General features: G+C 53.9%; 5 protein-coding genes across 6 annotated transcripts in view; 3 read left to right on the plus strand and 2 right to left on the minus strand.

The window, feature by feature from the left end:
- NUP93 (nucleoporin 93) overlaps positions 1-4,533 on the plus strand; it is a 79,108-nt gene extending 74,575 nt beyond the window's left edge. The window contains exon 22 of the mRNA XM_082062960.1: positions 4,300-4,533. Coding sequence (XP_081919086.1) covers positions 4,300-4,410 — 111 coding nt within the window. The 3' untranslated portion in view covers positions 4,411-4,533. The remainder of the gene's footprint in view (positions 1-4,299) is intronic.
- Positions 4,534-7,276: 2,743 nt separating this feature from the next.
- The window catches only part of COG4 (component of oligomeric golgi complex 4), a 371,279-nt gene continuing 351,877 nt past the window's right edge, over positions 7,277-26,678 (minus strand). Inside the window, exon 20 of the transcript XR_014185165.1 lies at positions 7,277-7,292. The gene's annotated coding sequence lies outside the window, so the exon portion shown is untranslated. The remainder of the gene's footprint in view (positions 7,293-26,678) is intronic.
- Positions 10,851-19,733, plus strand: SLC12A3 (solute carrier family 12 member 3; the record flags this gene model as incomplete). 2 transcript variants are annotated; one of them, XM_082062766.1, is made up of 26 exons in its annotated part: positions 10,851-11,150; positions 11,392-11,538; positions 11,791-11,866; positions 12,033-12,128; positions 12,262-12,401; positions 12,628-12,738; positions 12,930-13,041; positions 13,284-13,414; positions 13,677-13,761; positions 14,103-14,257; positions 14,830-14,937; positions 15,183-15,306; positions 15,399-15,500; positions 15,597-15,752; positions 15,830-15,929; positions 16,353-16,464; positions 16,993-17,133; positions 17,311-17,417; positions 17,584-17,666; positions 17,853-17,933; positions 18,101-18,202; positions 18,406-18,517; positions 18,815-18,901; positions 18,988-19,123; positions 19,235-19,302; positions 19,592-19,733. In XM_082062766.1, 26 exons carry the CDS (start codon positions 10,851-10,853, stop codon positions 19,731-19,733), a joined length of 3,114 nt encoding a protein of 1,037 aa, XP_081918892.1. The 2 variants fall into 2 exon arrangements, with proteins under 2 accessions (XP_081918892.1, XP_081918891.1); XM_082062765.1 differs by having other exon boundaries at positions 17,853-17,924.
- Positions 20,416-24,880, minus strand: TMEM170A (transmembrane protein 170A). The gene is made up of 3 exons (XM_082062319.1): positions 24,722-24,880; positions 24,456-24,626; positions 20,416-23,842 (listed from the first exon to the last, which is right to left on the minus strand). The coding sequence occupies exons 1-3, from the start codon at positions 24,840-24,842 to the stop codon at positions 23,712-23,714; spliced, it is 423 nt and encodes a 140-aa protein (XP_081918445.1). The 5' UTR covers positions 24,843-24,880; the 3' UTR covers positions 20,416-23,711.
- The window catches only part of CFDP1 (craniofacial development protein 1), a 64,334-nt gene continuing 62,827 nt past the window's right edge, over positions 25,172-26,678 (plus strand). Inside the window, exons 1-3 of the mRNA XM_082062731.1 lie at positions 25,172-25,394; positions 25,470-25,572; positions 26,118-26,340. Coding sequence (XP_081918857.1) covers positions 25,316-25,394; positions 25,470-25,572; positions 26,118-26,340 — 405 coding nt within the window. The 5' untranslated portion in view covers positions 25,172-25,315. The remainder of the gene's footprint in view (positions 25,395-25,469; positions 25,573-26,117; positions 26,341-26,678) is intronic.

Genomic DNA, 26,678 nt, shown 5'->3' on the forward strand with positions numbered 1-26,678 from the left:
ACAAGCCTCAAAATAGACACAGCCAGATCTGCGGGCACTCACCTGTCGACATGCTGAGCAGAAGGGTTCTCAGCTTCCCTGTCGTCAGGTTTGGTCTTGTAGCTCTTATTAAGTTAAAGTTGCCACAGGCACGTGAAAACCAAGGCCAAACCAGTCATCCCATCTTGGAGATTAGGAAATAAGTATCAACTCCTTTTGAGAATGAAAACCAGCTTGGGCCACAGCCAGCTTTATTGCAGGCTTTAGTCATCTGCAAAAGTGCCTTTGGTCTGTGAATTTCAATATTGGTAAAAGTCATAGTAGCATTTCTAAATTACATCAGAAAATGAAAGGCTCCAGTGATGATACGGCTTTTGTCTTTGGAGTGCGTTCTGTGTGTGAGCTGTGGGATCCTGCCTTGCAGCTGCACTTGCACTCTAAATGGGCAACACCGGAGAAGGACAGATGCTGCTTAGGCTTCTCCCACCTTAAATTCTGTATGTGCAAAGAATTCCCAGGCTAAAGCAAGCTGGTACCTGCTCTTTGTGTTGGTCAAGGTTGGCACTGAGCAAACAGCCTTAGCTCCTTTCTTTCCAAGTGAGCCGGTTATTTTGATTTTGCAGTTTCCTTTTGTGCCTTACATAGAAGTGTTTACCATCTCTGTAGGGGTGTAGTGCTGTCGGGTGTCATCTTGATATAAATGCCCTGAGCGTGGCCCACCAAAGATTGTTGGGCTGATTGGTGATGGCATCAGCAGCTTTGCTGGCGAGTTCATTTAGAGAAGCCACCACAACATTGTAGTGTATCAACAACGTGCCTGTTAGCAGCGTGAGCACGTTCAGTAAATGTGCTGTGCTCTCATGCTGTTAGAGTTGTGGAGATCAGCTGACCTTGCTTAAAAACCCTTGAAAGTTGTTTTGGTTTTTTCAGGCTTCAAGTTTTGTTAATTGAGCTTCTGGCCTTGTAGTGGGATCTGATAGCAGCAGGGTGTTGGTGCTCAAGGCACAGGGTTTCCAAGTCATGGATCTCTGGCTGCTATGGATAATAAACGCTTTGCTTAACCATCAGAGGGGACAAGTGCCTGCTGCCTCTGCAGTCAGGGAGGCGATAAGAGAACAGCTGTGTCACTGTAATGTCAGAGGGAATGTTAAATCTCCTAATGTAGGATTAGCTAAAGTGAAAAAAATCTACAGCCGTGTAGCTTCTGAGTGCCTTTATGATTTGCATGCACAGAAAAACACCAGACACGGACACACGGAAGGCAGGGTAAGAACAGCTTCAGCATGTTTTCCCTGTTTTTCTTACCCTGAACGATTTCCTCTAATGCTGTGGGAGCAGAGAATCTAGATCACTCCAGTTTCCCTGTCTGGGAAGCAACTCAGGGATTTTAGAGGGGGGAAGAAATGAGGTCATTTCAAATGTGAGAAGAGAAGGGGTTTCTTCAGCAACATTTCCTCCGTTCACCTGCACAGAGACGGCAGATATGAACCTCTGTGGACAGAGCTTGGCAAGAGTTTTTCTTTTGAACTTCCCTGGGAGAAAGGCAGCTTTTCCTTTTTCCATGGGGAAGCAAACGTCAGGGGAAGTCACTAACACTGTGGATGTTCCAGGAGCTTGAACAATCTCAGCATATTGCCCAGTAGACAGTGTGAGCGAAAAATGACCTTTCCTTGAATAGGTGTTTGAAATCCCTGGATTTTCTCTAGATCTGTCAGAGCAGACATTCAGATCCCTCTGTTGCTCAGAAGAGTTTGAAAACAGAGGATAGCAGCTGTTTGTAAGTCTGAGGCTTATTTCATGTAGCCGGGAACAGAGTCTCCCAGCATAGGAACATGTGGGTCTTGAATTTTCCCCCAGGTGCCAAGCGCTGACTGCCCAAAGCAGGGTCCTGCGGTACCGGGCAGGGAGCAGAGGGGCTTTGACAGGAACAGCGTGGACATGGCAGCACGGATGGGATGGAGAGGGAACAGTAGCTCTGGAGCCCTCTGAACCCAGTGATTCTCTGCTAGAACCTCTCTTGTCCCACTTTGGAGACAAAATGGCCTTTATTTAGAGCTCATCAAGTTCAGAGTCAGAGCTGGGGTTTATGCATTTTGTTTATTTCAGAATGAAATTACCCAAACTGCGTTTTGAGTCTTTTTTTTTTTTTTTTTTTTTTCTTTTTAATGTATATACATTAATTAGTTGGGGAATGAGGGAGCAAAGTCCTGTCCCGCTTGGCGTGATCCGTTTGGTTGGATTTCAGCCAGCGGTTGCGGTGCAGCCCTGACCCAGATGCCGTGAGTGCACAACAGCAATGTCACACGCTCCCCACCCCAGCCAGGGTGGCAAACTCACTGGAGCAGCCCAAGGGCATTATCTTGGCGGGAAAATTAGGTCATGAAAGGAATGGAATTCTTTTTATTTATTTATTTTTATTTTAAATCGCAAGTGACTTTAACATTCATTAAGTAATTACCACCAATAGAACATCTAGACCTCCAGGCCGCTCTTAACCTCTGCAAACCTTCGATTATTCTTCCTGAAGTATTGCTGCTTGCTTGTTTTGATTTTTAAAAATAGACCAGCTCTAGTGTCATTGCTGCTGAACAGGTAAAGGGAACAGTAGCTTGCACTGGTCCTAAGCCTTTCTTAGTCACAATAAGAGTTTCTCCCTCTTAATATTTGAATTCCAAAGAGTCAGACACCTTTAAATGCCTTTTTTTTTGTCATGTATCACCTCTTTTGACCTCCACTGAAACACAGCAGGTCAGGTATAACTACACGACCTCGCTGTAACAGATTTGGAAGCAGACTAGAAGAAGTGTTGTGACCATAACTGGAACTGAATGATTAATTTTCAGGCTACCTTGTTAAGTAGCTGATAGATTGGTGTTAACTAGGGGGTAATTTACAGCTGGGGAAACTGTCCTGGGAGCTTTTAGGAACTGGGTCAGTCTTGGTTTTGCTGCTTACTCCAGAGCCCCGCAGATGCTGCAGTTCCTCAGAAGGAGGGAGCAGTCGCCTCCCGCAGCTCCAGCTGTTTGTCCATCCTCGGCCAGACAGAAATACAGCGCCAGACGGGAACACCGCCCTCAGTGTCATCCTGGCCAGCAGGTTTTGTGTAGGCAGTCACAGCTTTCCTTCAGATGGGGTAATGGAAACAAAATTAAAGAGCTGTGATCTCAGTGCTAAAGAAAACTTACTTTCCTGTTCTGTGTGTAGAGTCAGGGGTTTTTTGCACAGCTGAAGCAGTAGCATTTAGACAGCGTCTCGAAACAAACTGATGAGCATCTGACTTTTCCATTAGTGGCTTCCAAAGTTCCTGTGTTGCCATTAAACAGCTGGTTTAACATCGGCCTGAAATAGGGGTTAAAATTACCCAGATGGTCATTGGGGATGGTGTTTGCAACTGTTCCAGCCACGTAACGGGCTTGGGTCACTTCTCCGTTTGTATGTGCTGCTGTCCTGCTGCACGCCCACAGCAACCAAAGCTGCTGCAGCTTTCCCTGTAGTCAGTAGATTAAAGGAAGATTTGAACAGCGGGATCTTCTGGTACAGGAGTTTAGAGATGCTTCATGTTTGAGAATAAAACACTATGAGCGATCCAAACAATCAGTCTGCACAGCTTTCCATAAAGATGCAGACTTTCTGTTTTCTCCTGAGCTTTACCGGTTATCAAAATGGTTCTCCTCTTAATTTACCAACAGTTTTAACAAATGAAACAAATTATTCCTAAATTCCTTCAGCTGTTACGTAGCCTTGTGGTGCGCAGGAAGGGGGTTGGTTACTTTAGGCAAAGGTCTCAATGTGCTTGGTACATCTGCTTTTGTCATGTCACAGAATGATGAGCCTCTGAGGATGTTGGTGTGTTGTAGTTGATGTGCGAGATCTCCAAGTGGCTGTGGCACCACCGCTTTGTTTCTGGTGCTTGTACCTGGACAATATTAATCCTGTATTTCAGGGTCAACTTTATATTTCGCAAGATGGGAAAGAGTCCTGTTGCCTTGGCAAAGCCCGCTTCAAGCAGAAATTACAAGATTGCTGCAGTACAGCAGCGCCCCATTTGGCTGAAAATGTTTTTTCTTGGGTGATTTTTAATAAATGGGCTTTTTTTTTTTTAAGCAAAAGGGTAGATTGACATATTTTTAATGGCTGGAAAAGGAAATAATTGGATTTCCTTCCATATGGAAAGATACATTATCCAGAGAGCAGCTCTGAGAAATAAAGATTACATTTGCTTGTTTGAAAGGCGAGTGTTCCACTGGTGTCTTAACTCCACCTTCCTTGTGGGTGCTTTGATCCTAAAGTAACTGTACTTTATGTTTTTGGTTCTTTTAGCAACTTCGGTCCCAAGCTCGTGCGCTGATAACGTTTGCTGGCATGATCCCGTACAGAACATCGGGAGACACGAACGCGAGGCTGGTGCAGATGGAGGTCCTGATGAACTAGCAGAGAAGCTCTTGCTCAGGGTCGCGGCAGCCCCTGGTGTCTTTACCACGCTCAGAGGGTGGGACCAGTATCGTTTTGTATTCTGTATTTTTGTTGATGGAAATAAATTTCTTTGATTTTCTATTTGTTTTTGACATTTTCATTTTCACTGTTTTTTGTGGTTTTATGTTTTTATTAATTTTACTTTAAATTGGTTTATATTTAGAAAATCATTCTTAATGAGTTAATGGGCCATGTGGAGAAAGAAGTCATAGTTCTGCAGTAGGGAGGTAAACGAGCAATTTTATAGCAGAAATGCGGAAGAACTTTAATGCTTCCTGAACATCCAGCTTGGGAATTCTAGGAGGTTTGTTTGTTTGTTTTTTTGAATGCATGTTAAATGTTGCAAATCTGTTTGATTCTTCACACGTGTGACGCGCTGCTGTCAGCCCATAATGTCTTGTGTGGTGTGTGTGTTGATGTGCACATGAGCTCTGTATGCTGCAGAGACTCATTTAGGCTTAACGAGATTTAAACTCGGGCCGGTGTCTCAGGTGTACACACCTCTGCAAACCCTGGGGCTCCACTGAAGCTTTTGCGGGAGCAGCTGAGTTTGGAAACAGGTACATTTTGGCAGGAGGGATTTTTGTGATCGACATGTGGATTTTTATCCAGTTGAGTTCAAAATGATCCTGTACTGAGGTCACCAGAAGTTGGGAAGCTGAGCAGAGAAGTCCAAGTGCAGATGCATTGGGTGTGGGTGGATATTTCTGTTAGTTTAGTGGGAAACCTGGGTCCTGTTGAACAAGGGGCACTAAAAAATGGTTAGCTTTAAATATTTGGAGCTACAATTAAATGAGTGTGAAAGCCCAGGGAGCATGTTATAGTTTAAGCTTTTCTCTTTCATATAGCTGCCTATTTTTGAAATGAAATGGGAGGAATGTTGGTGATTCCTCTTACTGCTCCCTGCACACGTCCTTCTGTACCACTGCCCTCTGTGCTACTGGGACATGGGAACACGTGTAGTTCTGGGTACAGAACAAGCAACAAAACGTAGGGGCAGAATTTCAACCTTTGCATGTTTATCACTGTTGTGGAAGACAATCTCCATTTTGCAATATATAAGTTTGATGGCATAGAGGGATATTTGACTGACTTGATGACAATTTCCTAATTATTTTTTCCACCAGAAATGTTGTAGTGTAAATTTTGTCAAGCTTTTGGACAGGCAGCGAAGGGATGGCTTGCCGTGCCACCCAAACCCGTGTCTTGTGGCATTGGCAAACTGGCTGCTGGGGCTCCCAGCAACAGAGCTGGGATTGTGTCTGGGACTGAGGGTCCTGCAGCGTGTTCGAGATGGTTTCAGCTGAAGGCCGAGAGAGACCTGGACAGCAAAAGGGATCTGGTGAGTTCTTAAAGAGTTGCTTGGGGAGGCAGAATTGAATTACCTGACAGAATGTCAAAGAGGTGAGTATGGAAAGCTTTATTAGTTATTAACATTTCTGGTGTATTCGTGTGGGAATGTTTCTTAGTACGTGTCAGTTGAAAATTCATCCAAAAAGCAGGTGGCAGAACAAGGCACCTTTCCTGACACTTGCAGACATTCTTACTTGGGCCAGGGTTGCCCCACATACAGTCCTGCAGGATAAACCCTCTGCCTGTATTTTTCTTGCTGGCACTCAGCCCCTGTCCCCAGGTTACTCCTCGCATCAAACCACCTCATGTACCAAGAGGCTGGTGGGCTGTACCTGTCCTGGGGCAACTGCTGACCCGAGCAGGAGAGGGACAGTGTCTGCTCGGGTCTGTTCAGAAGGGCGAAGGCCAGTTCCCCACTGGAGTTCCCTCTCCCTCCACCTTTCACACAGGGATGGGCGTCCTTTGGCATTGCCCTCTTACCGCTGCCATTTGCAGGACCTTGTTCTCCTGCCTGTTGCCCATCCCCTGCTCAGCTGAGCTATCGTGCTGCCTCACTGGTATGTTTCTGATGTCAAACCTATGAACCTTTCAAAAACCGCGAGTTGCCTTTTTTTCTGTCTGCCCTTTGAAGACAGCTGTAGCAGACGCTTTCCGGTGCTTCTCAGCCTTCACAGGCGTCAGTAAAAGGGAAAATCGATGGCTGTGGCGAGTTAGCTGCCTTGGTGCTCAGTTGGTGTGACTCCACCCTCTGGTGCCTTCTAAGCTAAGCAGAAACTGAATTATTTCATACTTTGGAAAGCCAAGATGGTCCTTCTGTGATGCACAGACAGAGGAAATAAACCCCAGGGACTAACCCTGGAAAGGTGAGGCCCAGTCCTAGTTCAGACAAGAGAGGTTGTGGGTGTAACAGAAAGTGCCACAGACAGTTGGAATCCAATTGTTGATTGTCCTGTGATTTCTTCTTGCTCCTGTGCAGGTTGTGAACGCTGCAGCCCATCCATCTCGCCGCATTCCCGAGAGCAGCCAGGTTCCAGCTCCGTGCCTAGGCCTGGCTTTGGCAAACCTGGCTCCCCTCTGCACAACCTTAAGGGCTTTGCCGCATTGAGGTAGATGCTGATGCACATACTGGTGCTTTGCTGAATCAGGCACCCCCGTGGTTTTCCAGATGTCACTGTTTTCTCTCCACCCCACGCTTGTTCTGCTGGAGAGAACAACCTGATTCTGCTCCCTTGGGTTTCTGACCAGCAGACCTGCTGCTGCTGGAGCAGAGTTCATAACCCTTTGTACCTTTGTGCTCCTACTTTACTGCTGTGCAGGCTTAGCCTTGGTTTTCTAAATATTTTATCTGCCAGAGGGGCTTTTTGGGGTGTCAATTCTTACATTGTGTTTCGAGCAGCCTGCTCAAAGGTGGTGTCACTGAGCACTCCCTTTACAACAGGGAGTAGTGCTTGTTCTTACAGCGTGATGCTGTCGGGGCACAGCGGGAGCTCCGTCCGTGTTCCTCGTGCGCAAAGGGCTTCTCTCGCCTCGCACAGGTCGCACTGGAAATCGCGGTAGTGTGCAGCAACCTCTGAACAAGCTTGTGTTTGTAGTTCACCAGGCGTGGTTTGCAGCAGAGCTGTGGACATTGATCTGAGCTGAATTTATTGTTAGTATGAACTGATAAATCTTCTCCAAGTCAGTGGAGCTCTGGCCCTTGATACAAGACAAAGGTACAGATGAATACTGCAGATTAAATTTTTTAGGATAATTCCATCTGCTTTTTCCTACTCCAGGACTAATCCTCAGCAATAAAGATCCTCCAGGTAGATGAGATGCACCCTTAGGGAGGCTCACTGGTTTGAGTCCCATCCAGCTCGTGCTTGTGTTGCTAGAGACGACTCAAGGAAAGAGTGAAAAGGAGTTTGCCTTGGGAATGTGTGATGGTCAGTCCCAGTACGGTACAGCAGTGTTGTGCTGAGCCTCCAGGTCCTTTTTCCATGGTTTGCACAGCTCATCGGTAGCAAAACATCCACGAGTGCTGCACTACCAGTGTAGCAGCTCTAAAAGCTTCACAGTCTGCATGTCCTCTGATGATCGAGGTCCAAGTTTCTGTCCTGTTCCTGACTGGATCTGAAGTTGGGAGGGCTGGAAATGGTGTTTGGAGGAGGGTGGGAGATGGTCCCTTTGGCCCCATCATGGCAGGCTGCCAGCAGTCGCCCGGATAACCATCTGTGTTCTCTCCCCAGGCTTCCTTCCCTGCAGTGCCAAGACACTGAGTCCTGCTGGGCAGCGCGGGTTTGCTGAGCCCCCCTGTCATTCCCGTGGCCTGTGTCACCCAGGGCAGGAGGTTCCATCTTCCACAGGATGGAAATGGGACAATTAAACCTTCACGTAAGGCCTGTTGGAATATAGTGCTCTGGCAAACTTAAAAGAAGCCATATGTAAAGCATTGATTGAACCATTCTCAGCCTAACTCGATGCAGGTGTATTTGGTGTATTTAACAGACAAAATGAAGCGGGGGATGCGCTGGAAGTGAGGGAAGTCCTGCAGAAGCACCTCGGCACCTCTTCACCGTGTGAGCGGAGGGGTTGGAGGGACGTGCCCCAGAGCTCTCCTGGCAGCTCCCAGCGCCGATGGCCCCGGTATTGGTGCTGCAGCTGGTGTTGTGAATCAGGCCGACGACAAGCGCATCCTACTATCCGGCTATTTCACTACACCAGGGTTGCATCATACCACTCACTTCGCTCTTCACCCAGCATCTGGACTCTTCGTGGCTCTCCCTGAGCATCTCTGACCGCACTGTTTAAGAGAGACCCCCTCCCCTGTTTAAGAACCTCTGTGATTTGTGGTGGTTTGGGCAGGTTAGCATTTTTTAATGAAGTAATGAGGTTCTAAAATAAAACCATTTCTGCTGGGCCTGAGTCTGCTGCTGCTTCTGTTGGTTTGGGAGTGGAAACTGCTCAGCCCTGTGTGGGAGTGTTGCAGGAGGTGCTGGAGTGAAGATTTTTCCTCAACCCATCTCACCATTCTCCCTGTTCACAAAACCTGGTGTAGGAAACAATTATTTTGCAAATATAAAAGGCTCAGGCAGGATCTCTCAGCAAAGCAATTTCTTTTTTTTTTTAATAATGATATTGCAACACTGGGTGTTCTACCTAAAGGTCGGCACACATAATAGGGCAAAAAGCCCCTGCTTATATCCCCCCAAAATCCTGGCCGCAATTTCCTTCCCTTGTTCCCCGTTGGCTGGGTACTTCAGGGTTTACAGACTACCCCGTCACCTGCCTCAGTTTACATACAATACCCTTCCCCCTAAATTAACTTGTAAATACAGGTATCAGTATGTGTACAGGTATCAGTATATATTCCGGGAAGAGACTGTGTTTTACATTAAGGATTCATAGTCCGATGTCTCTCGGTCCTTCCATCTGAATTAACTTGTAAATACAGGTATCAGTATGTATACAGGTATCAGTATATATTCTGGGAAGAGACTGTGTTTTACATTAAAGATTCACAGTCCGATGTCTCTCGGTCCTTCCCCCCTGCTGGGGTCAGGCGCCAGGTCCTCAGTTATGTAAAAACAGCCATTCTTTGTTAAACGTTGCTCACACTGGTGTCAGGACGGGCAGCGGCTGTGCCCGTGCGGTGTGTTGGCACCGGTGTGTTGGCCCCGCGCTGCCCGTGCGGTGTGTTGGCACCGGTGTGTTGGCCCCGTGCTGCCCGTGCGGTGTGTTGGCACCGGTGTGTTGGCCCCGCGCTGCCCATGCGGTGTGTTGGCACCGGTGTGTTGGCCCCGCGCTGCCCGTGCGGTGTGTTGGCACCGGTGTGTTGGCCCCGCGCTGCCCGTGCGGTGTGTTGGCACCGGTGTGTTGGCCCCGCGCTGCCCGGGCTGCTGGCCTTCAGCCTCCCGGCTGAGCGGGTGTGCGCTGGCCTGTGTGGAGCTTGTGCAACCGAGGACAGTGTCTGTCGGTGCACAAACAATACAAGGGGGCTGGAGCAAGTCCTCGAAAACCCGGTTAAAATCTGTGCATGAATGCAAAAGACAGCCAGAGGCAGCAGGGCAGGCAGCCCCAATTTTCCATTAACTTGCAAAGCAGACTGGGCCTGCAAATTTTATTGCCTGCCTTATTTGCTGTCTTCACCGATCTTATCTGTAACTGCTTTTAAGGGCACATGTGACACGGGGCTGCAGAGGTATAAAAGATGCCCGTCCCTCCCCCATCCTCACCTGCCCATACCGTATGGTGAATGCTGAGCAGTCTCAGCTCCTGTTTTGTGTGGTGTGGGGAAGGGGTTAAGTGGCTGATGGGGTTTGGGGGGGTTTTGAACCCTGAGCGTTCAGTTTGGGAGGGGATGGGGGGCTCTGGGACCAGGGGTGTCTCTGCTGCCAGCCCCAGCCATGGGCAGTCACAGAGGAGCAGTGTCTGCTGCTTCTCCATGTCCCCTGGTGCCTCCAGCCCCTTCCCAGCCCCTCAGCACCAGATCCCGGGCAGGGACATCCCTCCCATCCCTCAGTGTCACACTGTCCCCTCTCTCCTGGTTTCACAGTAAGAAAGAGCGGCTGTTTTCCTTCCTGCCTCCAGCACAGCTCAGTGCCACAGACAGCAACTCGGAGGCTGGGCGAGATGATTTACGGGATCTGCCGGGTCTGGGGCAGTATCCCAGGGAAGGGCGAGTGTGTGTGGGAGTTTGCTGCCATTTCCCATCATAAATCCCGGTGGGAACTGAACGTTCCCTGGTGAGGGCCGGAGGCAAACTCAGCACTGCATTTCTCTGCCGATCTGTCCTTGGGACTTAATCTCAAATCCGTTATCGCCACCTCCATCTAACACTGTGAGTCAGTGATACCGATTATAGCGGTTTTGATATCCCTTCTGGCTATTTTTTTCCCCCTGACCAGCTCGGGGTGGTTCAAGCCAAGTCTTTTCCCCCGTTAGCAATGGTGGTGGGTGGGTGCCGGTTGCCTCGCTCCGCTTTTGCTGGGTATAAAGCCAGCGAGCCCCTCTCCGCCCCATCCGTCGCCCGGCAGGCACTGCCAGCGGGGACCTGCGCAGGGGCCATGGCCGAGCTGCCTGTCCCAGAGCTGCCCATCGCCCTGTCCCGCTGCAGCGGCCGCTTCACCATCAGCACCCTCGTGGGCACGGAGGAGGGCGGCCGGGGTCCCTACGCGCCCGCCGAGGGGTCCGGCTGTGACAGCGCCCACCCCACCCACCTCTCCGGCAGCACCTTCTGCACCAGGACCTTCGGCTATAACACGGTGGACGTGGTGCCCGCCTACGAGCACTATGCCAACAGCAAGGGGGTGGGCGATGGCAGGAAGGGCAGGCCCTCGCTGGCGGACCTGCACTCCATCCTCAAGGTAAGGCTGGGTTTGGCCGTGTCATCAGCATCCCCTGGTCCCCACGGTGTGTTCATGGCACCATGTCACCCGCTTCTTGATGCTGTGCTAATGCGCGCATCCCGAGAATGAACCCACTGTGAAGCCGGAGGGATAATCCAGCTGTTCCCAGCTGTGCACCCAGCCAGAGCTCTCCCCCCTGGGGATGACTGGCTGCCTCCAGTCCTGCCTGCCCTCACCTGTGTCCCCGTTGTCCCTGCAGCCCGACCCGGGCCGCCTCCACGTGCCGGTGCCCGACCCGCAGCGCAGCAACGGCCTGATGGAGGCCGGGCTGGAGGAGCCGACGGGGGAGCCGGGCAAAGCCCCCGCCCCAGAGCCCGTCCGCTTCGGATGGGTGAAGGGGGTGATGGTGAGTGCGACTCGTCCCATGGAGCATTCTCCTACCCTTCCACCCCTGCAAGCAGGGGCAGGTTGCATTTGCCCCTCATAATCACATTTTTCCCAATATATATATATTTTTCACAAGTGTCTGCACTCTGAACAGCTCCCTGCCCTCCGTGTTGGGCTGGTTTTCACTCAGAGGAGCAGGAGAGCCAGTGTGGCCCCAGCCAACCCCCGGTGCCCACACGCTGATGGCCGGTCCCTCTCTCTGTCCCCCCAGATCCGCTGCATGCTGAACATCTGGGGAGTCATCCTCTACTTGCGCTTGCCCTGGATCACTGCGCAGGCTGGAATCGGTGGGTGCCACGGCACATCGCGGGCAGGACGGCGGCACCAGGCTCGCTGTGGCCCAGAGCACCCAGGAGGGGGTGGAAATGCTGGCAGCATCGAGTGTGGGGTGGTGCAGGGGGGTCTGTGGGGCTGGAGGGGATGCAGGAACAAAGCAGTTCCCTCTGCCCACAGCCCTGACGTGGCTCATCATCCTGATGTCTGTGACGGTGACCACCATCACTGGCTTGTCCATCTCCGCCATATCCACCAACGGCAAAGTCAAGTCAGGTAGTGTGAGCCCTCCAGCCACCCTGGGGCTGCCCTGCATATGTGAACTCCTGGCACATGTTGTGCGGTGCAGGAGGGCCCCAAAAACGTGTGTGGGAGGCAACCAACACCCAGGGTGTTCCTGTCACCTCAGGGGGCACCTACTTCCTCATCTCGCGGAGTCTCGGGCCGGAGCTGGGCGGCTCCATCGGGCTGATCTTTGCCTTCGCCAATGCAGTGGCCGTGGCCATGCACACGGTGGGCTTCGCCGAAACTGTCCGGGACCTGCTGCAGGTGAGAAAGCAGCTCAGTGTGTCCTCTGGGTCCTGTCCCCCCCACCTTCTCCATCCTCACCTCCTTCACCTTCACCTCCTCCCTGCACAACCTGTATTAATTATCAACATCTGCGATAACATTGGGCCACCAATAATCAACCCCAGCTGCTAAAACTTGTGGCAATCCCGGTGGTTTGGTAAGGGAAAGGGTTATTTGCACATTGTGGATGGTCCCCCCGCCCCAGGAGCACAACTCCCTCATCGTGGACCCCACCAACGACATCCGCATCATCGGGGTTGTCACCGTGACGGTGCTGCTGGGCATCTCCCTGGCCGGCATGGAGTGGGAGGCCAAGGTAACGCTCACTTCTTGCGCTCACCTTCTTCCCTTGGGCTGGTAAGAGCTGTCCCTGCTGCCCACTGGGCATCCAAGGAGTGGAGGATGCCCTTAGCTCCCCAAAAACAGGCAAGGGTTTCTCCTAATGAGTTTTTCATCCTCTCAGTGCCCAAACCCCAATCACTCAGCCAGCTCTTTCCGCTCCGGCAGGCACAGATACTGTTTTTCCTGGTCATCTTGGTTTCCTTCATAAATTATCTGGTGGGGACGGTGATCCCGGCTACTGCCGAGAAGCAATCAAAGGGCTTCTTCAGCTACCGAGGTGGGTCCACCACAGGTTGGGGTCACGCTCAACAGGTCCAAGCACATCGCTGGAGCCCCGCTCTTTGTTGGGCGAGAAGTTTGCTATGGGAAAGTGCTCTTTGCTGGAAGATGTCATTGGAAGCATGATGTCTTCCTCCCGTGGGTTACCCAACATGAGTGATGTGCCTCCATCTAGTGCTGAGATGCCAGGAGAAAGGCGGTTGGAAGGCCCCAAATGCTTCTCCTCTGCTTCCTCCCCAGCTGACATCTTTGCCCAGAACTTCGTGCCCAACTGGCGCGGACCCGAAGGCTCCTTCTTCAGCTTGTTTTCAATTTTCTTCCCATCGGCAACCGGCATCCTGGCCGGGGCCAACATTTCGGGTGACCTGAAGGTGGGTTTTGACTATTGCTGCCTGAGTCGGCATTTCTCAGGGCTCAAGCTCTGTTTTCCCCAGGGTGTTTATTTTGATCTGACTTTTAGACTCTGTTTTATTTCTTCTGGAAACTTTGTGGAAGGCTCAGCCATGAGATGCTCTGCAGCTTTGTGTCGCAATAAATTAAAATTCTTCTTCTACAGCAGCCGCAGTTAAAATGCCACTTTAGCGCTGCTGCTGGAAAAGCTGTTTTACATCTCTCTGTGGTTCCCTTGGGCAGGATCCCGCTGTGGCCATCCCCAAGGGCACCTTGATGGCCATCTTCTGGACCACCGTGTCATACCTGGCACTTTCTGCTACCATTGGTAAGCGGCACATCATTGGGTCAGCTGGGCGGGACCTTGTCCCCTGAAATGGGTGGCCTGGGAGGATGCATGTGGTGGGAGCTGGTAGTGATACCCTGGGGCGAGCGCTGCAGGTGCCAAACCTCACGGGGGGCAAAGTCCTCCTGGGTGGGCAAAGCAGCTCATGGCATTGCTCACAGCCACCGTGCAGTGGGGCAGCCCCACAGCAGGGACTTGGGGGGTGTCCCAGGCAGCAGAACGTGGGGATGGGTTGTGTGAAACAGCGGAGAGATGCCAACCCCGCTCCAGCTGTGCCGGGGGCTGGAGGGGAGCGGGCGCTGAGGGGGCTGTGTGTCCCCCAGGTGCCTGTGTGGTCCGGGACGCCTCGGGCAGCCTGAACGACAGCGTGGCCGTGGGCTCGCCGGGCTGCGAGGGGCTGGCCTGCGCCTTCGGCTGGAACTTCACCGCCTGCGCCCAGCGGCAGAGCTGCCGATACGGGCTCAGCAACTACTACCAGGTGCTGCTTGGGGCCATCACCCATCCCGGTTTGCGCTCCTGGTCGGGTTTGTGCTGCAAGGGGTGGGTTTCCTGGCATCCCAGGAGGCACCTACGTCATTAAAGCACCTGGGATGCAGCAGGGAGCATGTCTTCCTTGGTAGGACAAGAGGAAATGGCCTCAAGTTGCCCCAGGCAAGGTTTAGATTGGATATTAGGAAAAATTTCTTCCCGGACAGAGCTGTCAGGCATTGGAACAGGCTGCCCAGGCAAGTGGTGGAGTTACCGTCCCTGGAGGGCTTTAAAAGACACATAGATGAGGTTCTTAGGCATATGGTTTAGTGATGGAGTTGGGTTAATGGTTGGACTCAATGATCTTAGGGGTCTCTTCCAACCAAAATGATTCTATGATTCTTTGGACACAATTCTTTTGGATTGCTTTTGGACACAGCTGCACTTTGCTGCCTGAATAATGTAAATGGAAAAGCTCTGAGTGTAGCAGGATGGGGTCCAGGGGCTGGAAATCCCTCAGGACCAGAGTGGAGGTTGGTGCTGGGGGTGCCAGAGCTCCTGACCCGCCTGGTTTTGGGGCAGAGCATGAGCATGGTGTCCGGATTCGGCCCCCTCATCACAGCGGGGATCTTTGGCGCTACCCTCTCCTCGGCGCTGGCCTGCCTCGTCTCAGCCCCCAAAGTCTTCCAGGTGAGGGGATGCTGTGTCCACGTCCCCAGCTCCCATCCCATCCCTGGCAGTGGGTGACGCTCCTGGGCGCACTCAGCGCTGCGGGGATTTGTGGCCGTGAGCAGCCCTGGAGCGAGGATGATGCTGCCATAAGTGAAGGCACAAGGCCAGTTCGGCCTCTGCTCTTGCGGGTGTAAGAGCCACCATGGCACTGTCACCCCATGTCCTCGGTGAAGCCACTGTCCCCAGTGTGTCTCTCCCCACAGTGTCTCTGCAGGGACCAGCTCTACCCTCTCATAGGCTTTTTTGGGAAAGGCTATGGGAGGAACAGTGAGCCCATCCGCGGTTACATGCTCACCTACGTCATTGCCGTTGGCTTCATCCTCATCGGTAGGTGCTCACCACCCCAGTGCCCTCCCACGCCCGCCGCCAGGTGAGCTCGGTCCCCACCACGGGTGACTCACTCTCCACCTCCTCTGCAGCTGAGCTCAACGCCATCGCCCCCATCATCTCCAACTTCTTCCTCTGCTCCTATGCCCTCATCAACTTCAGCTGCTTCCACGCCTCCATCACCAACTCCCCAGGTGGGCTGTGCCGTGCTGTGCCGTGCTGTGCCGTGCCCTGTGGCTCCCCGTCCGGCTCCCCGTCCCGGCAGCGGCCGCTGTCTGTGTTTCGTGCAGGCTGGCGACCCTCCTTTCGGTATTACAGCAAGTGGGCTGCGCTCTTCGGGGCCGCCATCTCAGTGGTGATCATGTTCCTGCTGACCTGGTGGGCGGCCCTCATTGCCCTCGGCATCATCATCTTCCTCCTGGGATACGTCCTCTACAAAAAGCCAGGTGCGTGGCAGTAACCCAGCACCGGCAATGCTCCAGGAGGTGTCTGGCCCCGTTGCTAATCCATCTTCCCCACCTAGACGTCAACTGGGGCTCCTCCATGCAAGCCAGCTCATACAACATGGCCCTCAACTACTCAGTGGGGCTGAGCGAAGTGGACGAGCACATCAAGAACTACAGGCAAGGGCGGCTTGGCGCGGTGCTGGGCACGCAGGGAGGGGGGGCGCAGAGCCAGGCACTGCCACCAGCAAACCCAGGATGCTACATGCACATGGCCACATTCTCACCACCATCCTTGGTAATGAGGAGCCCCAGAAAAATGTGGCTGTCTCCAAAATCCCACGTCTGCCGTGTGGGCAGAGATGGGAAGCTGGGCAAACCTGGCATTCTCCACACCAGGCAGATATAGACACATTGGCCTCATCAGATATAAAGAGACCAAAGAGTGAGGCTGGACCCTCAGCCACATGGTTTTGTCTCATCCTGAAGAAGCTCCCTATAGCTGCCACTGGCCAGGCATGGGAGAAGAGGCACAGTTTGTTCCAGAGAGGCTCGGTGCCCCCACAGTACCAGCCTTCGCCCCCTTCTCCCCCCTGCCTGCAGACCACAGTGCCTGGTGCTGACCGGCCCTCCCAATTTCCGCCCAGCCCTGGTGGACTTCGTGGGGACATTCACCAAGAACCTCAGCCTGATGGTCTGTGGCAACGTGCTGATCGTGAGTCACCTGCAAAAACTGTCTGGTTCCTTGTCCTGGGGGCTCCAGCCACCCGTGGGCAGAGGGCTGGGAAATACAGATGTGTTCGGGGGGATGGAAATGTGCCTGTTTATGATGAAATGTTTTGTCTGGAAGCCTTTCCAGCTTGGTGATATTAATGAAGTACTGGGATGTCCCTGTGGGCTAATGGCTTCTCCTTGCTGATTAATTGCCAAAGCAAAGATGTGGTAGGACGAGGTGGTTGCTCAGAGGACAGGGCAGCCCTGAAGCCTCAAAAACAATTTAGGACACGTGGTGCCACAAATACCAGCTCATCCGCAGCCACGGGGCTGCTGGCATCGTGTGCGCTGGCTGTTGAGTCCCAGATTCAGTCATTTTGTTGCTGTGATTGCAACCTCCCATGTGTGCAGCGGTTACACAGAGGTCTTGCCCATGATTTGGGAAGAGGGGAGCTGGAGATCCTTGGTGGTGACACCACCAGCTGGAAGGTGCCGCCGGTGCCTGAGCCCCTGCCCTTGCTTCCCCCAGGGTCCACGGAAGCTGAAGATGCCCGAGTCCCGGCTGATGGCAGACGGCCACACCAAGTGGCTTATGAAGAGGAAGATCAAGGCTTTCTACACAGACGTGGTGGCTGAGGATCTGAGAAGTGGCGTCCAAATGCTCATCCAGGTAGAGCCACCCCCAGCCATTGACTGTCATGGCCCATCCTCTTCAATCACTGCTCAGGAGGCTCTGACCACACTCCCCAACCTCCAAACACCCTTTTTGCATCGCTCCCCTGTGGACTGACACCACCTGCATCCCTCTGTCCCTGCAGAAGGGTCTCATGGGGACATTTATCTGTAGGCTGCTGGCCTTGGGAGGATGAGACCCAACACTCTGGTGCTGGGCTACAAGAGGAACTGGCAGACGGCGTCCCCGCAGAGCCTGGAGGACTACGTGGGCATCCTGCAGTACGGCCACGCTGGCTCCTCTGCCCCCGAGGGACACTGGCACCTGGCGGTGGCCCCGCCGTTGGGTGCGGGGACATTGTGGCCACATGTGCAGGGTCCACTGGGCTGGCAGCGCCACCCGACATGAGCCGGCCACTGTTAACTGCCTTCTCCTCCCTCCTTCCAGTGACGCCTTTGATTTCAAGTACGGCATTTGCTTAATGAGAATGAAGGATGGGCTGAACATTTCCCGAGTGATGCAGGCTCACGGTAAGCAGTTTTGGGCAGCCAGGGATGCTCAGAGATGTGCTGGAGTTGTAGGATGTGCCAACCAGCACTGTGTCCCCAGGAGAAGGTCACAGTCCTGGTGGGGACATCACTCCAGGGCTGGGACTGAAGGGGATGGGGACAGCAGGGCACTGCCTTGCTGCCTGTGCTCTTCTTCTCCCTCCCCAGTGAACCCCACATTCGAGGCAGCCGAGCACTCCAAGGAGAACGGTGCCAGCAGCAGAGCAGCCTCAGGCACAGGTTGGTTGGGCTGGGGGCTGCCCAGAGCACCCCCAGCTCCAAAGATTATTTTTGGGGGCCAGGTTTGCAGGCAGGGTGTGGGTTTCGGGGAGCAGGGCTGGGCCAGGAGGAAGCGGTGCCTTTCCCCAGGGCTGGCAGTGCCCCTTGTCAACACCGGGGCCCTCTTGCCCTGGCAGCAGACCCCACCGCCTTGGCTGGCGAGCAGCAGGCAAACACCGTCTTCCAGAGCGAGCAGGGCAAGAAAACCATCGATATTTACTGGCTCTTCGATGACGGAGGTAACCTTCACCTCTGGCTGCTGCAGCTCTTTGCCATCTGTCTGTTCAGCTAACGCAACCCCAGCACCTCCATCATGGTACCCAGGAGGGCTCAGTCCTTGCCAAATGGTGCCAGGGCATCCCTGGCATCTGGTTTTGAGACAGCACTGGTGAGCCCATGGGGTCACAACCACTGTGTCTGCCATCGGGTGTTTTGGGGACAGGTCTCACGCTGCTCATCCCCTACCTCCTGGGGCGCAAGAAGCGGTGGGGAAAGTGCAAAATCCGGGTGTTTGTCGGTGGGCAGATCAACAGGATGGACGAGGAGAGGAAGGCGTAAGTGATGGCAGCTGCTTGTGCCCCGCAGCCCCTCACAGCCACGCGGCCACCGTCACTGTGCCCACGGGCCGGTGGCAGGAGCTGCTGCCCCCCTGCCCCGAACCCCCCCAGGTTTTGCTGTGACAGGATCTGTGGGCTCCAAACTGGTTGCTCTGCCTCGCTCCTCCGAAAATCGATGGGATTGTGGGGTGGGAAAGGCCCAGGTGCAAAGAGGGGACGTGCCAGGTCAGCCCCTGCCGGAGCTGCCGTGCCCTGCTGGTTTTTGGAAAACGTGTCTTTTTTTCCCTCCGGCAGGATTGTCTCACTGCTGAGCAAGTTCCGCCTCAGCTTCCACGAGGTCCATGTCCTCCCTGACATCAACCAGAAACCCCGACCAGAGCAGTAACCAACACCCCACCCTTTTGCCTCCCCCTGACCTCCAAACTCGCCTGGACCCCCTTCCACAGCACCATCTGCTTGTCTTGCAGCATCAAGAGGTTCGACGACCTGATCGCTCCCTTCAGGCTGAACGACGGCTTTAAAGATGAGGCCACAGTGGCCGAGATGAGGCAGGGCTGTCCCTGGAAGATTTCGGACGAGGAGGTCAATAAAAACAGAGCCAAGGTAGCACCAGTGCTGGGGGAAGCTCCTGCAAAGGGTCTCGTGCTTTTGAGACAAAATTCAGTCTTTTTGCAAACAACTGTTCTGCGTTTGTCAATCCTCTTTGCTCCGCAGTCACTCCGACAAGTGAGGCTGAACGAGATTTTGCTGGATTACTCGCGGGACGCGGCGCTCATAGCCATGTAGGTGCCAGCAAACACCCTTGTCCCATAGAAATGGTCCCTCTGGATGTTCCCCTGCGCAGGGACGTCCCAAACAGACACCCCAGCACTGCGGCTGGGTGGTGCAGCACCCCCGGAAAAGCCCTTGGAGGGCACCAAGGGGCCCAGCCCGGCTCCTGTTGAGGGGGAGGATGTGACGTTGCCCCTTTTTAGGGAAATATTCTGCAAATTAGTGGGGGATCGAGAGGAGGGTAAGGAGGGGGCTCGGCCTGGGCGGCTGTGCCTGACGCGGTGCTCGCTGCGGCCGCAGCACACTGCCCGTGGGCAGGAAGGGTCGCTGCCCCAGCTCTCTCTACATGGCCTGGCTGGAGACCCTCTCGCAGGACCTGAGACCCCCTGTCATCCTCACCCGCGGGAACCAGGAGAACGTGCTGACCTTTTACTGCCAATAAAGCCCCTGCGGATCACTGCTGGCTCAGGATGTGCGTCTTTCAGGCCACTTTTGACCCCATAGAAGACTTGCCCGGGGGGCCTGTGGTCATCAGCCCCTGGGAAATGCCAGTTGCCCACAGCTGCCACTCTCTGACAAAGACTCTTTTCCTGGTTTAAATCTTTGTAGGTTGTTTACAGATATAAAATAACGCAAGCCTCATAGCATAGGTATTGCTCCAGCCCTGGGTTTAGCTGGAGCCATGCAGGTGAGATGTGGTGTCCCATCCTGAGAGCAGCAAGGGACAGCGGGACCCTGCCCTTCCAGAAGAGCCCAAGTGATGTGTGGGGACTGACCCACAGCCCCAGCAAAGCCACCCCCGGGGCGAGAACAACCCTGAGGGGTCAGCACCGAGCCCTGGGGCTGTGGGGACCCTGCACCTCCCCTCAGGGATGGGGACTCCCATACGCAATGGCCGAGCAGCAGCATGATGTCACCTCAGTCTGCAGTGCCTGGCTGCTGCCACATGTCCAGCCCTGATGGAGAGAGACACAATAAACCCCCAGAACCACAACGTTTCCCAACACAGATTGCCCAGGGAGGGAGACACCTGCCCCGTGTGAGGCAGAAGCAAGGCTCACTTCCAAAAGCACAAGCCAGGTCCCCTTGTCATCCTGCAGCAGAAACACACAACTCCTTTCACCTCGGTTGTTACAGAATTTACTGATAATCACCACCAGGATTAGAAGTGTCAGTAGAAAAATAAAATTTACAGAGTTCTCTATCTTACAAAGATTTGTTCACAACAGCTGCAGGCGTTAGTGGGACAGGGAGTCAGGAGGTTCCTCAGCCAGCCCTGCACAGAGGACGTTCGCACACAGAAAGCAGGGCCAGGAGTCTCGGCTCGGGCAGCGACATCTCTTCGGGGCAGGTGGCTTCTCTGCACAGTGTTCCCTTGACCCACACTCCTGGCCAGGGGCTCACAGCACCGCCCGGCCCAGGACACCCTCAGCATTGACATTTTTACAAACTCTTGGCAGCTTCTGACAAGTTTGACGGAGTAAAGTCTACCAACACGCGCTGCAAACTGAAGGGATTCCTCTGCTCGCCTCATTTAGGATAAAAGAACACAACGGGAAGACTAAAACGCTGTGGTGAGAGGGGAGGAATCTGGCAGCAGTCACGGAGCTCGTGCATCGACTCCAGACTGCTCCTCCTCCCTGTCTGGAGCTGGTTTTACCAGACAGGGAGGGCAGGAAGGCAGCCGGGGGAGCGGAGGATGCTCTGCGAGTACCGAGGTGGCACAAAGAACTCACCTCCGGCACTAATACCTGTCCAGACAAGTCAGCAGCTGATTCTTCACCACTTATGCACGAATTCCCTGAAAAGTTCAGGGCTCCTGGGCACATAGAGGTACCACTGGCTCCAAGCACTCAACTTCAAAGCAATGGCCAAGCTGCCAGCTCTTGAAGCAAAGCAGATTCCCCCCCCCCACCCCGAAAAAACCCAGACTTTTAGGAGATGACAATGGGTAGAAAACAGGTTTTCAGTCTGCTCAGCACTGAGTGGTTTTACTGAGCATTTTTTTTTTCATTTGTTCTGAGCTCTTAACAGCTTGGATTTGTGTCCTGCCTGTCCCGTTAACTGCAGAACTGTCCTCATCCTGCACCACATGACACACTGATAAAGCGCCTTCCCCGTTGCAATCAGCTACTGAGGGACATCAGGCACCAGGGCAGGGGGAGCTCGGTGGGTGCCCAGGACACTGATTTCTAGCTTCACCTGAAAGGTAAGGCCAGACCTGCCCAGTCTAAGTCCCAATCCATCCAGGATAATTAACATGAATGAAACCAGGCACTCCGGGAACACACCCTGTCTGCAGCCATTTGAAATAGAAAGTGGGAAGGGGAAAGCCATCTAGAGAGGTCATTGTTCCTGCTTTTTCACTGGGGGCAGAAGTGAAGAGGGAGGAGGGGCGCAGCCTTCCCCCGGGGGATGCCACAGTAAGAATCACAGAATGTCCTGAGCTGGGAGGGACCCACAAGGATCATCCAGTCCAACTCCTGTCCCTGCACAGGACAACCCCAAAATTCACACCATGTGTCTGCAGGTGTTGTTCATTTGTTTCTTGAACACTGTCAGGCTTGGGGCTGTGACACCTCCCTGGGAGCCTGTTCCAGTGCTCCAGCACCTCTGGGTGAAGAACCTTTTCCTAATGTCCAACATGAAACCTCCTTTAAGACCAGCTCTCTACAAGCAGCACAGCACATGGGGCACTCCAAAGATCCAGGGTTTAGTATATGTTCACTCTGACCTCACACACCTAAGGAGAAGGATTCACATTAAAGTCTTTCCTAAAATGCACAGCTTTATTCCCTGAATTTAGAGTAACCTCAGTAAGTGCTCCTGGAAAACATCTCTCGCCATCAGCCGTCAAGACACCACTCCAGAAAAGTTAGTACATGGAGAGAAGTTCTTTTTCATTATAAACATAGGGCCCCGTTGAGGGTTGTTTCAGCACAGAGCACATGGGGTTCATGGCAGACAAGTGGCCTTACGAAATGTTGCAGGTACAAAAGGTGAGCTGGTTTGGAAACCAGAGTTCAGCAAAAACACTCTCAGGATGAGTGTTCTGGGATGGTGGACAAAGATGGTGCCTTCCCGTGACAGCCCACGCGAATGTCAGCATGGACCACGTAAAGCCACAGGCTGGTCACACCACATCCTTGGGATTCAACCGCAGCTTCCCCAGGGGCCCCGAAAAAACAAATCCCCAGAACGTGCCCAGCCAGCTACCTGAGAGCCCCGGCCACATGGCACGGCTTCGGGCCAGAGCTGAGAGCTACCTAAAAGTCACCGAAAACAAACTAAAAGAATTCATTAGAGGCGACCCTGCTGCCGGCAAGGGTTGGTTGGGGGCTGTGTTTACATGGCTCATCCCTGATGGACACGGGAAGCACCAGGCTCCTCTTGGGACTCCCAGAGGACTCAGCATCTCCTCCTGGGACCCCACACCCACACACTGCAGGTCGGATGCCAAAACCAGGATGTGCTCCCCACTTCAGGTCATGACAACCCAGTGCCAGCTGTGCAGGTCTCACCAGCGCAGCCTCCAAAGCAGCCAGCGACGTTCGTGCGTCAGTGAAGACACCCCAATCTGCCACACCCACATAAACATGATCAGCAAGTAAAAGGAGAACAGAGAATTTAAATATACGAATCTCCTTCAGAGCCTGAGAAGCAGCTGCACATGCTTACGCACCCGCCGGGGGTTCCCAGTGCGGGCAGCAGCCGTTCTGCTGTGCTGCGCCTCTCGGGCAGAAGGTGCACAGTGCCTCGAGAGCTTCACCCTAATAAAATTCACAAAAATAGCAATCCTTTTTACATGGGTTATTTCCCCTGCTGCAGCATTCATAGTCACAGCTCTTGGCCATTAATTTGCACTTTCATCCATCTAAATGATTTTTCCTTTTGCTGCTCCCAAACTCACTATGACCAAGACCTGGTGTTAGGACGTTGGGGCCAGGAGGAAAACAAATTAAGTTTCTAATTTAAAATATTCACATTAAAAGAGCTTCAGGTTCACTGCAAACAAAGCAGTAAGAGGTCAAAGCATTAAGTGAGCTCTGAAGACATCACATCGCTCTAGTGCTGCCGCTACCCCAGAACAGACGGTGTTGCATCTTCACCACGTCCTGTTGCTACAATTCATCACTGGTAAAAGATACGTGGGCCTCTTCCTCTGGAAGCCCTTTTCCCATCCTCCAGAGAAATAAAGCTTCACTTGGCACTTAATGTTACCAAAAAGTAACAAAAAAAATCGCAATTTTTAGCTTAATTTCAAGCCACACCGGAGGCAGGAGCAGGCTGTCACGTATCCTTCAACCAGTGGAGAAGCACATGTCAAGTCGCGGTCCATCATGATTTGCTTCAGAGCCGGTGCAGGCGACAGAACCTTTGCTTTTCCTTTGATTTGTGATCTCCAGCATCTGAGGAAGAGCTAGAGAGTGGCTAAAATGCGTAGAAATGAAACCACCACCACGCAGAACGTCTGACCCACTCCTAAAATTAGGGCTTCAAAGGGAATCATTTTTTTCGCTGCAGCTCTGTAAACTCCAGCAATGGCAGCACCTGCGGAGAGGGGAAAGAGCTGAAACGTGAATGTGTGACGGGTACCGCAAGACAGACACTGTTGTACCACAGGGAGGAAGGGGGAAGTCTCAGAGGATCTGGGGCAGAGAACCGGGGGGGCCTGTGTGGCAGAGCCCTGAACTCCTGTGCACCCGCTGGCAGAAATGTCAGACAGCGTTTACCATGACAAACCTCAGCCAGTAACAAACACGCTGGTGGCAATGGGTAAATTGGTGGTAAAATTGTTGAGGCCTCCAGAAGGTGTGGAGGTTGGGGTGGTTTTGGACTTACTCTTATCACAAAATCCTCTACAGCAGAGCCCACAGGCTGCAAGAATTACCCAGTTCTGGACACAAACACCAAAACTATAAGTGTTTTTTCTCCAAGTGCTCAGAAACCTGAAAGCCCAGCTGACTCTGCACCTGATGGGCACGTTTGGTACCCCCATCAAAGGGCTCGATGGGTGGGATGGTCAAACTCTTAACGGGGGTAATATAGCCAAAACATTTGTCTCCTATCTACCCTGGCGAATGCTGCGGTTCCATGCCCTCCCGAAAGCAACCTCTGATCCTTACAGAGCCACCCAGTCGGTATTTTCGAGCATCTACCGTACTTGTGAGGATGCCGGCGGTGATGGGTCCCACGATGCCCATGAGGAGGAGGCTCACGGACATGAACCGGCCGTACTTGTGGTGCCTGAGCGTGAAGAGCGCCAGCAACGCGGCCGGGACGTGGAAGGAGAGGGAGGAGACGAGGGCCCAGAGGAAGACGCCGTACCACATCTCTGTGGAGAGAAGGGCCGTGAGGCGGGCTCGGGGCCTCAGCGCGGCGGGGGCGGGAGGACCCAGCTCCAAGCAGGCCCCGCGGCGGGGAAAGTACCTGGGAAGGTGGAGAGCGGGCTGGAGTAGGTGGTGGTGCCGTTGCCCACGCGGGGCACCAGGCGGAGGCTGAGGATCTGCTGCAGGAGGCCCCCGCCGCCGCCCGGCTCGCCGCCCTCCATCCCCTCAGCGGCCCCGCCGCCGCCATCCGCTGGCTGCTCTTCCGCCCGCCCCCTTCCGCCCGCTCCAGCCAGTGGGAAACGTCGCACGATGACAGGCAGTTCTCCCCGCCAATTGCCGCCCGCCAGGGAGTTTCCGGCCCTCCGCGCCCCGTCCCCACCCCCCACGCTGCCATGGGAACGGCGGTCTGCCGCAAAGAATGCCGGGAGCACCCTGGCAACGGAAGCTCCCGTCGGCGCGCGGGGAGGTGCTTGGGGGGCGCTCTAGTCTGCTGGCCGCACTCTCTTTACTGCTCCCAGTGCTTGGTGCCGCCTACAGAGGCTCAGCTGTCTTTCAGCCCGCTAGGGGGTGCCCCGGCCGCGGCGGCGACGCTCTAGGCCGCGGCGGCGACACTCTAGGCCGCGGCGGGCGGGCGTGAGGCAGCGGCGGCGGCGGCAGCAGCAGCAGCAGCAGCAGCAGCGGCGGGTCCGGCACCATGTCCGGTAGCGGGTCCGGCAGCATGTCGGGCTCGGAGGAGTACTCCTCGGCCGAGGACGAGGACTACGTGCCTTCGGGTGAGCGGTGGCGGGCCGGGGGGAGGGGGGCACGGTTCCGGTGCCGGTCCCGGTGCTGACCGGCTGTGCTTGTAGGTGCCGAGTACAGCGAGGACGACGTGAGCGAGCTGGTGCGGGAGGACCCGGAAGACAGCCCGCGGCCCCGCGCCAGGAGGAGCCCCCGCCGCCCCGCCAGCAGGTACCGGCCGTTACCGGAGCCGCCCGCGCTGCCCGGGTGGGAGAGCCCGACCCGGAGCCGCCTCCGCCCGCGCTCGTTCACCCGAGAAACACTTTTCATTGTTCTGGTTTAGCGTCAGAGATCCCCGTGCCAGCAGCGCTCCCCGGGAGCCGGTTGTTTTCCTTTTAATGAGCCTTTTTAAGTACAAAACACTTTCCGGTGCCTCATACGCACAGTTTATTTCAAGCCGGTTCCTGTCCTGCCCAAGTTCTCCCTCCCTCGTGGTTCCTGCAGCATCCCTGAGTCCATTCTGTATGTACAGATACATGCACACAGGTGACAGCCCGTGTCAGGGCCTGTCTGTTTCAGTGTCACCGTGTTTCCTCAACAGCATCATCTTTTAATTAAGTAGTTTTGCCCCCAAGATTAGGGGAAACCTCTCAGGTAGAATGTGTTAGTGAGAATACAAAATGCTGTGTTTCTTCACCCATGCTCACAGTTCAGCTCTGGAATAGTGCTTCAGCACCTCAGTACGTTCTTCTTTTTTTTTTGTCATCTGCTCCCAGGAAAAGGAAGAAAGGGGGTTTGCTGCTAGAGCCAGATGAGAAAGAGGAAGAAAAGGCTCAGCAGAACGAAGAGGAAGAGGAAGTGGATAATGTAGAGCAGATGGAAAGAAAGAGAGAAGAAGAAGAAAAGAAAAAAGAGGATGCTCTTTGGGCCAGTTTCCTTAGTGATGTGGGACAGAAACCCAAAGCGGCAGCTGCCACGCAAGTGACGCAGGCCAAGAAGGTAACAGGGGCCGGGGGTGTGGGAAGGGCCTCAAGCCTTATGGCCCACACCGTTGGTTCTGGCTGGTGCCCAGTGTCTGTCAGAGCTGGGAAGAGGTTGAGTTTACCCCTGTCCCATCTGTTCTGTTAGCCTGGAGCCCCACCCCAGGGCAAACTGTAAGCTCCAGGTTTTCTTCCAGCTGAGGAGGTGTGTGGTCTGGCAGTACAGCTCTTGGAGCTGCTTCTCAGCATCTCTCAGTGTCCCACGGAGCCCTGTTGGCTTCTCTGCCTGGTCCTGGGTCCTCCTTGTGGCACAGGAGCAGTTCAACAAGCTTGGATCTGAGTTGTGCTTGTGGGTGC

The sequence above is a fragment of the Streptopelia decaocto genome, assembly GCF_964273445.1.
Source record: "Streptopelia decaocto genome assembly, chromosome: 11".
In the NCBI taxonomy this organism is placed as follows: domain Eukaryota; kingdom Metazoa; phylum Chordata; class Aves; order Columbiformes; family Columbidae; genus Streptopelia; species Streptopelia decaocto.

Coding starts and splice junctions, on each gene's coding strand:
- TMEM170A (XM_082062319.1), bottom strand. CDS start 24,842: ATGGAGGGCGGCGAGCCGGGCGGCGGCGGGGGCCTCCTGCAGCAGATC. Junction 24,627..24,721: donor CCCGCTCTCCACCTTCCCAG/GTACTTTCCCCG, acceptor TTCTCTCCACAG/AGATGTGGTACGGCGTCTTC. Junction 23,843..24,455: donor CACCGCCGGCATCCTCACAA/GTACGGTAGATG, acceptor CCCTCTCCGCAG/GTGCTGCCATTGCTGGAGTT.